Genomic DNA, 15,641 nt, shown 5'->3' with positions numbered 1-15,641 from the left:
TGGCCCTCACTTCCTGTTGTTTGTGGCTTTGCATCATCACTTGCTTTCAATAATTTGATATGAACCAACAGAATATGGCAATATTGACAGGACACCACTTCTTTGAACAGATTTCCTAAAATGGGCCTCCTTCCAATCTCTGTCTGTCCCCAGTTCTCGTGAAGTAAGGTGCCATAAGGAGGCTCACATGGCAAGAAAATAAAGATGATGTCCAACCAATGCCAGCAGCAGCACGAACTGAAGTCCTCAGTCTAACAGGCCTCAGGGAACTGAATCCCACCAAACTCAAAGGTGGGTTTGGGAGGAGATGCTTCCCTACTCGAACCTCAGACGAGACTCAGGCTATGCCTGGACAAGTTGGATGAAGCTTTGTGATAGCCCCGAATCAGGACAATGTGATAATAAATTGTTAAATTTTGGAGATAATTTGTTACTTAGCAATAGGCAATTAACAACAGATTGTATAGCTAATGTGCAATAGTGACAGGGTAGTTGTAATAAATATTCTCATTTGTTTTGTTTTTTTGCTCTTTCCACAATTCTGGTTGGAGAATTCATTCCACGATTCTGGCTGCAACCAAATTGCAAGCAATACTATGAATCACAGAATTAAGTTTGTGAATGAAGGTGCCACTATACCAGTTCCCCAAAATGAATGTAGTTCTTATATATCACAAACATATAGCAATAAAAAAATTAAAGGAATAAAGACTGCATCCTGAGAACTGGTTCTCTAGATATTTCCACCTGACTTAAACTAGGTATTGGTCTTTGAGGCATCTGTCTCGGTTCAAGGTAGGTGGAGGTTCTAATGGATGCTTTCATTAAGGCTGAAAAACAGAGGACTACAAATGATGCACCAGAACAAAAAGGTGAACCTCAAAAGAATGACGCATAGGAAACTGAAGATGCACCCAAAGCATACAGAGTAACAGAAGTTTGAGTAGCGTTTACTTCACATTATCCCCAGCAAAGGAAAAACAAAATGTGTTGGGGGGGCAGGGGGAAAGCTAAAGAAAATTCTAACAAGAGCTATCATTACAGTTTTCACTTATTATATCCCCTTCAATTATTTATTCATAATTTTCTAATCACATTCCTGCTGAAAATCTGGGTTCAACAAAGAAGATGTGAACGTACTAAGCGAAGTTAATTTTGTTTTCATGATGTTCCACTTCAGGTTTTGGGTCTCTGCTGTCCTGGAGTCCTATGAGAACTGCATCTGCCTCCAGGATAGTTGTGTCTGTGGTTGCTCCCAGGAATCTAGAAGTGAGCTCAAGATCTAAGAGCCGCAGCCGGACCCTGGTTCCTTTCTGGTATTTCCTAAACAGTAGGGAAAAATAAAAACCTCCATTAATTCTGCATATGTGAATGTGAACTAGTTTAAAATGAAATCCATATTCTAATTTTAATTTGTGTTGGCTCATGTTGAAGATATTAACACTTATGTTACCATAAATTTCATTTTAAAGTTACCTTTAAAGATTTTATGAAGACAATAAAAATGCATTACAGGGCTGCTGATGTACTTTAGCAACATGGCACCAGCCTGGCATGTGACAGGCCCTGAGTTTGATTCCTGGTACCAAAAAAAAGTATTACACACAGTTCTTAAAAATAGTTTTTATTGAATCCAAGGCTTTCACACTGAGCTCTTCACTTATTTTGAGACAGGGTCTCACCAAGATAAGTTTCCCAGGCTGTTCTCGAACTTGTGATCCTCCAGCCTCAGCCTCCCAGATAGCTAGGATTACAGGTGCGCACTACCACACCTGGCTCTGGCATTTGTTTTTGTTTTTGTTTTATTTTTATTGGGTTTATTGGTACATTTTAGGGATACAGTACAGTTACATTCATTATTGGGATCTTGTACCTTTGCATGACAGGTCTTGGTTCTCATTTTTTCCCCTTGTCCCTGCCGTCCCTTCACCCCCTCCTGCCCTCCACATTTAAAAACACTTTATTTCCATTTTTTCATTTGTTTTAACATGTCATTCATTTTTAAAGTCAGAGAGTATCAAGGAAGAAAAGCTTTCTGATATATTTTTTCCTTCTAAAATTAAAATCTATACACAGGTACTTCTTGAACTCAGCCCTTTGCGTCTCCTTGTCTCTAGCTAAAGCTTGAGGCATGGCACAATCTTCCTGGCATGAGTGCTTCAGGGAAATGGCCTGATGTCCATTCTCACGTACTTTTCATATCCTCTGCTTCTGCTGCCAGCACATTTGGACCTTCTGTCTGCCTAAGTGCTACTGACTCTTAACCACAAAGGCACAGCACACCCCATTTTCTGTCAGACCAAAGAGCCTGTCATTTGAACCACCATAAACACACACACACGCATATGGGTGCAGATCACCTTAGACAATGTGCTTTCTCTGAATCATACTTTCTTCATTTATGTGTGACCACATTGCAGTGAAGGTTAAATGACATAACATATCCAAAGTGCATAGCACAGTACATGCAAACCTTAGTGCCCTTCACTTCCTTGCTGGTTGTGTGGAAATGTTTCATTCCTCAAGAGACTGTATACTTCCTGAGGAATGACACTATGTTGTATTTTAGTTGGCACCTTCCAGAACCAAAGCACCAAATCCTCACCCATGGTCACTTGCTGACACTTGATGAACATGACACTTGCTGATAAAAGCCAGGAGGTCACTGATGATCTACAATCTCTATTTTCTTGGTTTCAGAATAGTACATCTACTTAATCTCTCTGAAATTGGCATGGTATAATACCTGACACTCAGTGGTTAATGAATGTTATTTTTCTCTTTTCCCTTGTTCAAACTTGTCAATCTATTTCTTTTTACTTATTTTGAGGAGTATTACTCATAGTCCCACTATACACTAATCGTGATAATGAGAACAATGTTTTTTTTACACAAAAAGAATTGAAAGCATCACTAACACCTGAGACAAACTCTGCACATATCAACACTGAGGAAGCTGAACACATGGTTATTTTTCACTCAGTGTACACTGGAGCTAAATAATCTCCAATTAAATATTAAAACAGAAGCACCCTGAGAACCTAGGGTGCATTTATAGATGGTAAAACTCTATGCCCATTTTAAAATGTAGTAGCCTTCATTTCTATAAATAAAATGCCTTTATTTCTGTAAACTGTGAAAACTCTAGAAATCATCCAGTGAGCAGGTGAAGAAAATGACAAGCAAACTACATGCCTTTAAGTGTGTTGAATGAAGAATTGTTCAAATGTGTATGTTGTACATTAAACAAAACAAAAATCCTCTAGTGGATTCTCTGACTTCTGTTCTCTAGAAGTAGCTGCTTCTACCTTTAAGAAACTTATTTAGCAGCGCTGGGGATGTAGCTCAGTGGTAGAGTGCCTGCCTAGCAAGCAGACAGGCCCTGGGTTCAGTTCTCAGCACTGCAAAACAGTAATAATGACAACAAAAAAGAAACTTATCTATTGTATTTTTTTAAACTTTGTTCTAGAGTTACTTCTATATAAGTTTGTGATCTGGCAAATTTGGGATGGGAGTTGAGAATCTGCCTTTTCAAAACATTTCAAGGAGGTTTTGATGCAGTCTTCTCTGATGAGATAGTTCAGAAAATCTGGCTGAGAGTTATCTTTATTGTGTATAATCAAATAAAGAAAGGGACATCCCACATGAACACAAAGGTAAGGTGAGAGCTGCTGAAAGAACACTGTGACCACTGTGAATACCCTTTAAGAGTAACAAGTATCTTCCATCAGTGGTGACAGTCTTTAGGGTGTCATTTAGAAAGAGAGAGATAAAAGAGAGGCAGTGGCATTATATAATGGAGAAATGAATCCAAAAGAAGCCCCCCTCAACAGAGCCTGCTGACAGCCTGCAGCAGGGGTGGCCTCTCCTGTGGTTGTACATTCTAGGAAACCCAGGACAGGGGAAGGCTAGCACACTGCTCCCTCAACAGGAGCCGAAGCCATACATCCTTGCTCTACCTTTGGAACACTTTATTAAAGAGAAAGAAAGAAGTCAACTAATAACAATTCTGAGAACTCCACTCTGCAGATCTAATCTCAGGTGAACCTTCAGTACTGTGGTCTTTGACAGTCACTTATACCAGTTAAGTCTTCTCATTTAGTTTTCCATTGTTCCATATAACAAGATTCATACTTCTCCCAGATTGTTCATGTAGTCTTTAAATTATCACTTTATTCAATGATTTTAGTCAAAGTGAAAGTACAGAAGAGGCAAAATAGTCGAGTGTAGCCTCAGAGGCCAGATGACTAGGTATGGTAGCCAGCTCTGTCACTTCTAAATATGAACTCTGAGTTGGGCACAGTGTCTGTTCTGTTTCTTCATTTGTTACATGAGAATATTAACTGCACTGATCTGCTAGGGCTCTTGTGAGCATAAAATGAACAATGTCACATCCTTTTATAAAGGCTCAATAAATATTAGCTCTTGTTATCAATCATCATCAAAAGAAATTCAGCAACAGCTGATACTCTACTTTGGGGATGATACAGAGTAAAAGAGCTGTCAACATCCTAATAATTCCAGTTTATAATTAATTCAATAAGAGATTTGTGTACAAAGATGGGGCATGGGTTTGACTCAGTGTTTTGCTTTGATTCAAATCTTAATGATACAAACATTCCCCTCTTAAAATATCAATGTTTTACAACAATGAAAATTTCTTTTGAAATGAATGTTGAATTTCTTTTGAGAGTGTGAGGCAAACTAACACTGAACAAAAACAAGTACATTTAACAAAACTACATATTTAACAACCTGCATTTCCCAGCACTATCACAACAGAACTGGAAATAAAATGAGAGGATGCACTGGGTACTGACAGCTGCAGTGACCGATCTCCTTCAGGATTCTCCTTGACAGTGGCTCGAGGAAGGCTGGGGGCAAGGACAGCAGCTCACTTTACCTATCTCCTACCATTTGGCTTCCTTTACTCTCGAAAGACCTCAGGCTAAGCTTTTATGGATTTACTTGTATTTTTTGCACAAATTATTTCTTGGAAAGGGAGGATAATAATTCCTACAGGTTCACTATTTGTTCTTCCAAGAAACATTTTTCAGTTTCTTTAAAAACTCACTATTTCAACAGTAGACTTAACTTCTAACCTAATCAACTATCTTCCTTAAGATTTTCTAGACTCAAATCTCTCTTCTCTGCCTTCTTTCTATAATAAAGTCTTTATTCTTTTATTTAACCAGTCCCCCTCTCCTTTGATTATCTCAATGGACTCTCTTCTAAAGTCTGCACAAATGCCCACAAATAGTTCTGCTAGTTTTAGGGGTTCACAGATCACCTGAAAGTCATCCATGAACAACAAAAATCAATAAGTATCGGGTTGGGGATTTAGCTCAGTGGTGCTGACACCTGCCTTGCAAACGCAAGGTCCCAAGTTCAATCCCTGGTACCAAAAAAAAAAAAAACCAATAATAATAATAATAATAATAATAATAATAATAATAATTACTGCTCTAGACTTTACATCTGATAGTCCTTCTGGAGGTAAGGGAAACAGGTTCTCATCTCATTTACAGAACATCATGAGTTTGTGACGGGAATTTTTGTTATGTGAATATGCTTCTTCACTGAACAAGCTCATTGGGCCCTTGCTCAGTGGCAGAGCCAACTTTCACAACAGGCTATTTTCTAATGAAAATAAGAAAAAAGTCCATAATATATGTGGAAGAAAATTTTTTCTTTCATTATCCCTGAATACTTAAGTCTAACCTTATTAGGAATGAATAAGGGTGAGTGTTAAAACGAGAATTAGATCAATGGCAGCATTATATTTTCAAATAAAACGTATAGAAAAAAGATAAATCACTAAAATGTATCCAAGAAAAGAACAGGCTTATGAGAGTATCTTAAGAGACTGAATGGGTCCACAGTTTTAAATATTCCTACCATAAAGCTTGGGTTTTCTAAAATTAGTTGGAAATTTTTGGTTGTCCTAGTGATAGGGATGACATCTAGTGGGGTCTTATAATGAACAGAATGCTTACGTCTGACACAGTTGTCCTCTGTCTGTGCTAGACACTGATGTGGGTGAAAAACCTATTTATAATGACTGAAGCCTAGAATTTGTATCTACTAAAGATAAAAAGTTTTTTTAAAAAATATAGTTTAAATATACACTAAGGTTTCAGGAATGTGATTGCTATATAAATTGATAGAAATCTCTTTGTTGAGAACATTATCAAAGGCTGATTACATTTTCAATTAAATCATCATAGGCATCACCACTTCATTTTTGTGCTTTTCAACCCACGTAAAGGTACTTTCTTTAAAGTTTTGGCCTTTAGTTTAATTTTTCCATTGGTAGATCTGTCTCCTCTACACCTGCTATCAAAAAACACAGTTTATGTTCTCCCCTTTCATAAAAATGTATCGGTAAAAAAAAATTAAAATGTCAGTAGTAAAACATGGTTGCACAATGTGACTTTGTGTGATGACAGAACATCCTATATTAATGTGATAAGTGAGCACTTAAAATATAGCTAGTGGGATGCGGAACTAAAATTTTGAATTATATTTATTTAAATAATTAATTTTGTAGTACTGGAGATTAAACTCAGGGGCTTCACACTGAACTACAACCCAAGCTCCTTTTTAATTTTAACTTTTATGAGGCAACATTTTGCTAAATCTTTAAATTGCCCAGGCTGGGTTCAAATGTCACAATTCTGCCTCAGGCTCCGAGGGTACTGGGATTATAGGTGTGCACCATACCATGCTCAGCTATAATTCATTTTAATTAACATCTGAATATTCACATGACAGTACACGTTGGACAACTTCAAACAGTATAAATAAAGCAGTATGCACAACTGTCTCACAACAAATAATATACATTTTGTTGAAAAGGCTGGTTTAACAGGAAACAATAGCACTGGGAAATAATTTGTTATAATAACTGCTACTACTTAGATCTAACAATAATAAGCAGTGAGAGAAGCCATGTAGGCCATTACGAATCCTTCTAATGTTTTCTTTTTGTTACTTTTTGTATTCTTCCTCAAATTTGTGTGATGTAATAAGGCATTACAGCACTTGAAATTGTCTTAGGGATTTAAAGGTTAAAATTAATGTCTACATAAAGTAGGCTTCCTCCATGTGACAGAGAAAAAAGTACAGTATATAGAAGTAAAGGCAGTGATCTAATGCCACAGAACAGTACAAAAAGAAATACAGGCATTTTTGTTATTTCTCATCTTAGGTCTCAATTAGCTGGGATCTCTTGCAAGAACAGTGAATTTATTTATTTATTTTTAATTGAGTATATTGGTACATTTTAGGTATACAGTACAGTTACATTCATTATTGGAATCTTGTACCTTTACATGACAGGTCTTGGTTCTCTTTTTTCCCCTTGTCCCTGCCCTCCCTTCACCCCCTCCTCCCCTCCTCATTTACAAACACTTTATTTCCATTTTTTCATTTTCTCATATTTTTTTTCTTTTCCCTTATTACCTTTCCCCTACCCTTCCCACTTTCCCTACACCTTTAGCCCTTTTCTTCCTATTTCACATTGTCAATTATCTCATTAGGATCTTATGTACAATTATAGTTTTTCACACCAGAGAAACTATTCGGTATTTACAAATGTGTGACTTATTTATTTCTTTTAGGAGTATATCCTCAATATGTATCCATTTTCCTATGAAGAACAGTGAATTTAATTCCCTTAGGAGTGATAAGAATTTACCACTTCATGCAGTCTTATAATCTTTCCTTTGAAATAAAATATAAACCATGCTGCTGCATCCAGCTCATTATTTCAATCATTCCATTAGAAAAATGGTTACTTTGACTGCTAACGAAAAATGAATTAAATTATCAAAAAAATCTGCAGAGCTTTATGCAATGTTGTCTATTTTTTACATCTTTTTTCTTTAATCAGGGAAAAAATTCTCCAGATATTAGTTTTTCAGAAATCTTGTATATCGAATTTAAGCCACAGAATACCACTGTCTTGAAAGGCAAATAGGATGACTCCAACAAGTACACTCACAATGAAAACAGCCTGTGCTTTTACTGTTTCTTTCTTTTAACTTCAAGTGCGTCTTCTGACTGATCTTTGTGAACTCCAGCCTAAATGGATTCAATCTCAGCCTTCACCACGACTACTCTCTTCCACTGGGCACTTTCTCAGACCATATGCTGCCGTAAACGAGCCTGCATGTCTGAGCTGTGTAGGAAAGGGGCAATTAAATCTGGTTTTGCATTTCTGCATTAAGGACGTGGTTTAAAGACTTTCCTTTGGAGAGGTTTCTGACATTCTTTCCACACACATTCTTTAACATCTGTCAGTGCATGCTACTGATGGTTCTCATAGACTTAAATAAAGAGAATCTCTCTGACTAGTTCTTTGATATAAATATATTAAATAAAACAAAGCTGAAAAACACAAAGCTTGGCTTCAACTTCAGCATCCAAAGAGAATATTGTGAGGAATTTTGACTTTGCTAGACAAATTAGCTATTTTTCTATAATCATAATTCTCAGAGGTTTTAAAAATAGTTCTTTTGAAATCATTAACTATAAGTTTTCAACTCAGTATGTCCAAGTCCTTTAGAATTTTTTTCATTTTATCACACTTCCTTAAAGTTTTAAGACTATAAGTATTTTTCTCTTTTTTTAAAGAGAAAACGTATTTCTAATAGTTTAATTAATACCAATTTGTTTTTTCTAATTCTCCTTATCATGCTGAACTCTACATGCAGCTGGCAGCCACATCCATGTGTGTACATGTGTTATGTGTGTGGGAATGGGTGCACTTTGCTCTTTAAATGAACTGCCTAGGCCTCAATTTTCTTCACTGCCAAAATGAAGGGTTACAAAAGGCCTAAAGTCTTTCACAGTTCTGTGATTTTATTCTACTTTTATGCAGTTTTAAATGTTTGGAAACCAATATAATTTAAGTGATGTTAAGTGTAAAGTTGATTAAATATATATATATATGAAAATGTAATCCTTTTTCCTAGTCATATAAAATATTGTAAAAGCCCTGAATATTTAATTAGCAAGTATTCCTTTACAATAGACTACTTAGTGTATTTTTAGTAGTCTGTATTATTATAGCAAATAATGGGATTTATTGTGACATTTTTCATAATGCATATAACATACTTTGATCCTATCTATTCCCTATTAACAATCGTCTCTCTAACTTCCCTTTCCTTTGAGTTTCTTCCTCTTCTGATAGTCTCCTTTATAATTTCACGTCATTTTTTTTCCTATCTCCCCAGATTCCACATATGAAAAAACAAAACAAAACAAAACAAAACGAAGTACTTGTGAGTCTGGGTTACTCTGCTTAACACGATGAGCTCCAGGTCCGTCCATTTTTCCAAAAATTACATTACTCCTTCATCTTTTTGGCTAGTACTCCGTTGTGTGTATACCACAGTTTCCTTATCCACTCATTCATGAGATTTGTCCCACTTTTTGAAATACTATAAGCTGAGTTTCTTTGACCTATCATCTACTGCTTCTTTCTGTTCAATCTATAGGATGCCCAAAAGGGTTTCCTCATTTGTTGTTACTCTCCCCCTTATCATAAGCATGCAACATTTCATAAACTCTAACTGATTTCCATACACCTCCTTTTTCGTCTTATTCATCACTGTACTGTCTGTACTATCAAGCACATGGCTAACAAAATAAAGGTGAATATTCATAGTTTTACTTCTTGCCAATATTTCTATTCATCATCAAAATTTTAAATAAAGCATAAATCTTAAGTCATATATTATACTAGGTCATCAGAAGATGTAACAGAAAATAAAAATTATAGTCACAAATTCCACTACCTAAATTATTAATGAAAACCATCTGGAAAAACAAATGATTAACACTTTAAAGACACTATCTAGAGAGGCTGGGGATGTAGCTCAGTGGTGCTGTGCCTGCCTGGCAAGTGCAAGGTCCTGAGTTCAATCCTTGATACCAGGAAAAAAACAAAACAAAACAAAACAAAACACTATATAGAGTGTGATTGTCAATGAGGCAAAAATAAACAACACATGAACTGAGAATCAACATGCCCTCATGCAATAAGCAAAGGATACTGTTCAAAGTACAAAATACATTTCCTCTAGTTGCAGTCCTCCTGGAAAAGGACTTTAATCTGCAGATCTAGTATGAATGCATGATTTTGTTTCTCCCTAAAACTAAGTTCTCTTTAACCTTGCTCTTCCAATATTTTGTGCCACTGCAATTTTTTTCCCTTGTTCAAGTAGTAACAAATACTAAAAAATGTGAAACTGGGGCATTTTTAAATGACCAGTAAATTATTTTTTGGTAATGTGTAATATGTATGTATGTAATGTAGAGCATCATATATGGATTCAGTAATGACAATTACAGTGGTACCTCAGTTCACAAATGTTTCTGTTCACCAACAACTCGGTTCTCAAACAAGAGCATTTGACAAAATTTTACTTCTGTTCACAAACTCCACATCAGGTGACAAACACAAATACGGCTATCATCCCCAAAACTACAGAACAAGCTAAGTTTGTGAGCCAAAGTACAGTTCCACTGTATACTCTTTTCTCACAGTTACAAAATAAGATGCAATATCGAGATGAAGGAAAGGAAAATTCTATGACCTAACAACATATCCAGTCTGTTTTTATTTTTTTAAAAACTTCCGGCTAGTCCAAATATGAAATGTATATTCATATGTTCATGAGGATAAAAAGATTCAAAACAAACATGAGTAAATCCCTTTAAGTACCTGATATATGCTGATGACTAAAATCAGGATCAAATTTGGTGCTAGTATTACGGCATCCAAACAAAAGGAATGTATGTAATTTTCATTGTTAAGGAGAGAAAATGTGTATGTTTAATGACAGAAAGAAGTTTTGTCAGGGTAGAACAGAGGTGTGACTGTTAAGACAAAAAAAAAATCTACCTTTTTGAGCTGTTTACTGATCTATAAGGTGAAGGTAATATGCCACACCTCTTCATTAGGTTGCTATGAGGCTCAGAGCACTGCAGGGTATGAAAAGTGCATGGCACATCATACATACTAAGTCTTAGTTATCAGAAAATTCATTGCATTAATACTTATATATAAAGCACAATAGATAACTGAAAGGATAACTTCAAATATGGTTTTATTAGAGATACTAGAATACTATTCAAATGGACAAGTCTTATAGCAATCTTTAACATATATGAAAGAAGTGACAGCAAAACAAAAACTCATGGAAGGCCTTCTTTGAGTTTGGGGTTTGGGATGGAGGGAGAGGGATAATAAAGTCCAGAGATTATAATTTACAGAGACAGACTTGGTGACTCTACAGGGAGTCAGAGCCGGAAGACACGACAGAGTAAACTGTAGGCACTTTATGAATTTTTTTTTGTTTTCTTTTAAAAATACTGATGCCTACGGTCACACCTAGACCCCACTCTATCAAAATCAACAAGATTCGTGTACATTTGGGAAAAAGCTCCCAAAAGGATCTTGTCCCTTGATCTTGTTCAAAAATCATAACTTATTCTCTGGTTTTTGCAAATGAGTCCTAAATGGTTTGTAGTAATTTGGGGCCAAGCTTTAATTTCCCTGAGAAGTGCCTGCAGATCAAACACTACACAGAGGGTCAAAACTGGAACTCTATGTTTTAAATAACTGTTTTCCATTATTAAAATGGAAGAGATTAGTATCTGTGTTCATCTAAACAAAATACTGAATCATTTTAGCTTGGCTATATAAAGTTTATGGCAGGTAAAATTATATTTTCATGACCATAAAATGTGAAATTTTCAAAACAGAGGACACTTGAGAATCTAGCACTTGTTGGCATACAAAAAAGTAAAATTTTAGCTTGATAGTTGCTTTATTGCAGATTTTATCTCCTGATTACATCCTTAAAACATCCTTAACAATGTCTTTCCATGGCAAAACCTGTCTCCAGATTCCTTCTGAATTGTTTGCACTTTTGATTACATTAAAAGAACAGAAAAGTTCTGAATTCATTGTACCAACCCATTTTTAGATTTCTTTTAATCTTGTTTCTTTTAATCTTGTTACGTATTAAATAGGTATAACTGAGCTGTCAACAAACAGCTATTCAACACCTGTATTCAGTAATGGGATACAGTAAGATAGAGAAAACATCTTTCTTCCTCTCCTCCTAACCCTCAGAGGCAAAAGTGGGATGCAAGGTCATATTCTACCAATTACCTCAGCGAAAGGTAGATTTACTTTAGCAGGTTGGTTCTAATTTTTGTACCTTTTCAGCAAGAGATGAGACTTAATCGGATACCTTTGCAAAAGCCAAACACTTAAGAGAACATTATCACAGTAACCTACATGTGCTGGCAACATTGAGAGAGAGAAAAATCTTTCATAGAAGAATAAGATTCATCCACAGATCCACCCAGGCAATCCAGAATATTCAAAGCAGCCTGCTCTAAAGGACCAGCATAGGTGTCTGTGAAAAGGGCAGAGAGGAAGGAGGAGGATGGAGCTCAGGCTTAGGTTAGACTCGGTGTAAGAAAAACTCGAGCTTGCAAGAGAGCTTATGACTCGACACAGCTCTTGTCTGATAGTCACCTGCTGCTCACTCAGTCTGGGTGTATGGAGCATTCTAGTTCATGTCTATTATTTAAAAGTGACACACTGAAACCATCAAAGTTTTCATGACATTGAAGATAAAAAAGAAAGTCAACTACACAAGTACTATACAAAAACAAGCAGTTTACAGGTACATCATATGACAAACTGGTTTCAAAACACTGCAAATTCAGTAAGATTTAGCAAATTGGAGTTTTGTTTTGTTTTCCACTGCTGAGGATCCAACCCAGAGCCTTGTGCATGTTAGGCAAGCATTCTACTACTGAGCTACACCCCTAGCCCACCAATGTGGTTTTGTTTCCAAAAAAGCTAATGTAATTTTAAGCTGAATTGGAAGTATATGCTCCACATAGTAATGTATATTTCATATAATAATCCTAATTTCTGATCATAGTTACAATACTATGATACTCTCTAGCCAATACAATTAGAGAGTCATTGATAAGTGGAGTGTATTCAGAAGAGGATGGTCAAAGTTTCATCTTATGTTACTATATGTATGTATGTATGTATGTATGTATGTATGTATATGTATGTATGTATGTATGTATGTATTTATTTATTGGTACCGGGGATCGAACTTAGGTCCTTGTGCTTGCAAGGCAGGCGGCAGAACCACTGAGCTAAAATCCCCAGCCCAAAGTTTCATTTTATGTTGAGTGAGTGTTATGGTTTGGGTCTAGATGTACCCCCAAAGCCTCATGCAGTCATAGGTGGCTTTTTCAGAGGTGGCTAAAACTAGAGTGTGTGATGCTGGCTTTAAAGGCATGTGATTACTAAATCAGTCCACTGACTGGTTTATTACCACCCTAACCTCAGTAGCCTGGATAAGATAAAAAGGGACAGAAAGATGCTATTAAGGTTTCCTTGCTGCTTTTGATGCCTTTCACTGACATGAACTGTTGCTGCTCTGCCATGTGCCACCCTGCCTTGGACCCAGCTGATTATGGACGGAAACCTCTATAAACTGTGAGCTAAATAAACCTTTTCCCTTTTAACTTTGGATGCTGGGCATTTTGTCCCAGCAATGACAGAAAAGTAACTAACACAATGAGGATCTTAAAAAAAGAAGGAGTTCAGTAGGTTGGGAAAACAAATAGCAAGAGGATTTTAAATCTGTCTAAACTTGAAAGCCTCTAACATTAAAACTGTACAACTATTCATAATAGCCAAACCATGGAAAGCACCTACATGTCCATCAACTGATGAGCAGATAAAGAAAATGTGGGACATACACACAATAGAGTACTATTTGGCCACAACAAGAATGAAACCTTATCGTTTGTAAAGTGGACTGAACTAGAGATCAATACATTTAGTGGATTAAGCCAGATACAGAAAAACAAGTACTGAATCATCTACCTTACACGTGGCATATAACATTTTGACCTCTTAAAACAGTGGTGGCAAACTTATGGCACGTGTGCTACATCCAGCTGTTTTTGTTATCACTGAAAGCTCTCGAAGGTTCACCATCACTGTCTTAGAAGTTGAAAGTAGAATGATGGTTACTAGAAGCTGGGAAAAGTAGTGATGATGAAGAGGTGAGGGAAAGTTAATCAATGGCTATGAAGTTAATAGGACTAAGAAATCTTAGTGTCCTATTGTTACACAGTAACGAGGCTATACATAATAATGCACTGGACATTTCAAAAAGGTGGAAGAAAGGCTTTTAGAAGTGTTCACCATAAAGAAATGATAAATATATGATGATATATACATATATACACACATATTTACCTTGATTTGAACATTATGCAATGCATACATATACCAAAACAAAAATTACCTTCCTTTGCTATAAAAATGATAGTGACCTGAAGAGGTCAAACAGACCTATCTTTCCTGTTTACCTACATGACATTCATGTTTGTAATACTTTCCTTTTTTTTTTTGAGACAGCTATGTAGTTCAGTCTTGCTATGCAGTTAGTTCAGGCTGGCCTTGAACTCACTATATAGTTCAGGCTGGCCTTGAACTTGGGGTAATTCTCCTGCCTCAGCTTCATGAGTTCTGGGATTACAGCCACCATGCCCAACTGTAATACTTTCAAACTTCTACTCCATTGCACTGCACTACATTGTTCTCTCTTGTTCCCCCTACCCCTTTCTTCTCTCTCTTTCTCTGAAAAAAAGACCCACAACTTGGTTTTGCACACTGGTGGTCTCAGGTATTTGGACAAATCTACATTTTACCACCTGTCCTAAGTACTCAACTTGGCTTCTAATCTCAAAGTCGCATTCATTTATTTTGAATTTTGAGGGCCAAGGTGTTGACAGTGTGTTAATCAACATAGTGCAAGTGTTCCCTCTGATCTCTGGCTCACTCCCACCAAAACAGGTGTGACCACACGGTGATCAGGGTGCTTATACTCAACAAGTTGATAATATTTTTGCTTCTGATATGAACAAAGAAATCATTTCTGAGCATACTGGTTTCTCTAAGGTGACTTTGATCTAAATGTAATGGTATAAAATATCAACAGTCAAATATCTTTGAAGTAAAATTCCGCAAAAATATCACAAACTTCTGACTCTGAATAAAAATGCATGTATTTATAACTTAAAATTGTAAATAAAGGTTTTTTGTTTGCTTTTGTTTGTTTTGATAGAATAGGAGGTTGAGACAATTTTCTTAACAGATAATAAATTTTGGATCTTTTGTTAGCCAGAAAACATTCAAATAATAAAATTCCACAAGAAAAGTATTATTGATGGGCTGTGCCACCCAGATAGGGTTCCTGAACTCAAGGGTTTTGGGGGAGACAGCTGCTCCCCCACTAGCACTAGCGCTTCCACCACCACCTTGCTGTCAGGGTCCAGAGAAGAAGGCTTTATCCAGGCATGACCTACACTTCTAGCACTAATATGCAGATGATGATTGACTGGAAAATGTTTGGTATCCCTATCACCTCTACATTGCTTCCTCTTCCTGCCACATGGAAGGACCAAGTCCAGACTGACTTTTCCGATCCAATCTGTGGGGTATGATTCACCCATATACAGAATCTAAAAAAAAAAAAGTAATGCTTAAGGGCTGGAGATTTAGCTCAGTGGCA

At 36.4% G+C, this 15,641-nt stretch overlaps 1 protein-coding gene across 1 annotated transcript in view; it reads right to left on the bottom strand.

Moving 5' to 3' along the window:
* Positions 1–929: 929 nt before the first annotated feature.
* The window catches only part of Mrps28 (mitochondrial ribosomal protein S28), a 117,883-nt gene continuing 103,171 nt past the window's right edge, over positions 930–15,641 (bottom strand). Inside the window, exon 3 of the mRNA XM_010636235.3 lies at positions 930–1,323. Within this exon, the coding sequence (XP_010634537.1) occupies positions 1,140–1,323 (184 nt within the window). The 3' untranslated portion in view covers positions 930–1,139. The remainder of the gene's footprint in view (positions 1,324–15,641) is intronic.

This window comes from Fukomys damarensis, unplaced genomic scaffold, assembly GCF_012274545.1.
Source record: "Fukomys damarensis isolate Sample0158 unplaced genomic scaffold, DMR_v1.0_HiC HiC_scaffold_5, whole genome shotgun sequence".
NCBI lineage: Eukaryota > Metazoa > Chordata > Mammalia > Rodentia > Bathyergidae > Fukomys > Fukomys damarensis.
Note: the sequence above shows the minus strand (reverse complement) of the source record. Positions and strands in the feature narration are given on the sequence as shown.